The sequence below is a fragment of the Austrofundulus limnaeus genome, unplaced genomic scaffold, assembly GCF_001266775.1.
Source record: "Austrofundulus limnaeus strain Quisiro unplaced genomic scaffold, Austrofundulus_limnaeus-1.0 Scaffold797, whole genome shotgun sequence".
Taxonomy (NCBI): domain Eukaryota; kingdom Metazoa; phylum Chordata; class Actinopteri; order Cyprinodontiformes; family Rivulidae; genus Austrofundulus; species Austrofundulus limnaeus.
Window position 1 is genome coordinate 73,400 of NW_013953199.1, and position 1,741 is coordinate 75,140.

General features: G+C 39.2%; 1 protein-coding gene across 7 annotated transcripts in view; it reads right to left on the reverse strand.

The window, feature by feature from the left end:
• slmapa (sarcolemma associated protein a) overlaps window positions 1-1,741 on the reverse strand; it is a 41,708-nt gene that overhangs the window by 11,958 nt on the left and 28,009 nt on the right. For 3 of the 7 annotated variants that reach the window (XM_014028685.1, XM_014028687.1, XM_014028691.1), the window contains 2 exons: window positions 1,098-1,238; window positions 46-111 (listed from right to left, as the gene is read on the reverse strand). The exons of 1 other annotated variant lie outside the window; for it this stretch is intronic. In XM_014028685.1, the coding sequence (XP_013884139.1) occupies window positions 46-111; window positions 1,098-1,238 (207 nt within the window). The remainder of the gene's footprint in view (window positions 1-45; window positions 112-1,097; window positions 1,239-1,741) is intronic. 3 more of the 7 variants (XM_014028692.1, XM_014028689.1, XM_014028688.1) reach the window with 2 other exon arrangements.

Here is a 1,741-nt window from a genome sequence, read left to right on the forward strand (position 1 = left end):
AAATAAAGGTGTTTCTGTAAGCAGCTGAACAATGGTTGTACTCACGCGGACACTCAATCAACTGAGGGATTCTAGTGGAGTCTCCTCCGCTGTTGTTGACCAGACAGTTGTCTGACAGAAACACAGAGAGCCACGATCAGAACCGCAGCTGAAACCTTTCATCTCAATGATTCTGCTCGGCCACACCACACCGAACTGGACCTTGGCTCGAAAAGTCTTTTCTTTGAAGCAGGGCTATTTGTCTTTTTTTGAAAGATAAGTTTAATAAATGTGACTTCCTTTAAACAGGCAGGCTGATCACCAAACACGCCTCTCATCAGTTGATTTTGTTTTTTTCTTTAACGAAACAAATTCTCCTCGTCTCTTTCCTCATTTTCATGGTTTTATGAGCAGAATTTTTAAAAAGCAAGTGTCCAGTTCAGAATGGGTTTTAAATACTCAGCTGTAATTAAAGTTTTAGTCGAGTCAAGCCTCAGTGAAGACATCACGGCGAAGAAAACATACAGAAACAAGCGGTTAAAGCATAGCAGTGTTGATGGATTACAAACAGGAACCATTAGAACAGACAGACGGGGCAGGAATTAAAGGTAAACAATCTAAAATAAAACGTTAAAAACATCAGCAGGACGCAGACGAGCAGGGAGACGATAAACCCAGAACCAGCCGAGCTAAAGCAAGGCTGGACCTTTACTAACAAATCAACTGGTTTATCCAAGGATTATTGTGTGTCTGCAGCTGCACACACTAAAACTTAAAGTATTTGATCCACATAAAGAATCCCAAATGACTGTAAACAAAATCCATCTTGGAAAATTTTATACAATCAGCTTCTAAGGTWTTATTAAAAAAAAGTTAATTAAGCCTTTAATAAACATCTGGTTTGACTTTAAATGAAGGAAAAGACATTTAAAAGGTGGAAAAAAGACAAGAAAACATTTCAATAAAGAGATGAAAAGGAAATATCTGCAATAAATAAATGAATTTTACTAATCAAAAGACTCTGAATTGTTTTAATCTAGCATTTCCTGTAAGTTGTTCCTTCTTTGTGGCCATGTGAGAATTCATATGAATGTGTTTAGTTTGGATAATTAAACTACCATCAGTATCTCGAGCTCCACCAACTGCCCCATCATCAGTATCTGAGTCCCTCTCGTCCCGGTCCTGGCTCTCAGGTGTCTGCAGGTTCTGTTTGTCTTCGACAGGGTCCTCTACCGGTCCGAGGGAGACAATGTCCACATCTGCCGTGTGACCAGATCAGACATACATGTAGGACTTTGTCTGCAGTTCAGCAGCCAGATGCATGCAGAGAACGGTCTAAATGAGTGGCTGCTGTGGGAAAGTGTGCAGTGAAACCTGCAGAGTGATCAATCACCACCAGTGACCAAAAAGACTTGTTTGTTTTCTATCCCCAGAGAAGAAAAGAAATAAAACAAAGAAGTGGACAGTTTGGAAACAACCCAGATTATTCAACACGACCAGTTAAGATCTGCCAACACGACCTGCCTCCGACACAAACACACCCTGCAGACGCACAAATTAATGCTACGTTTACAGAAAACACTTTCTTACAACTCATCAAACAACCTCAGGAGCTTTGATATAGTTTCTATAAATTACAACTATTATAACGAGTAAGCATAATGAGCAGCTGATGTAAGACTAACAAATAAATCCTGTATCTGCTTTTTTTTTCTGCACATCGATTTTTTTTTTTTTTTTTTTTGATACTGGAGTTGTTTTC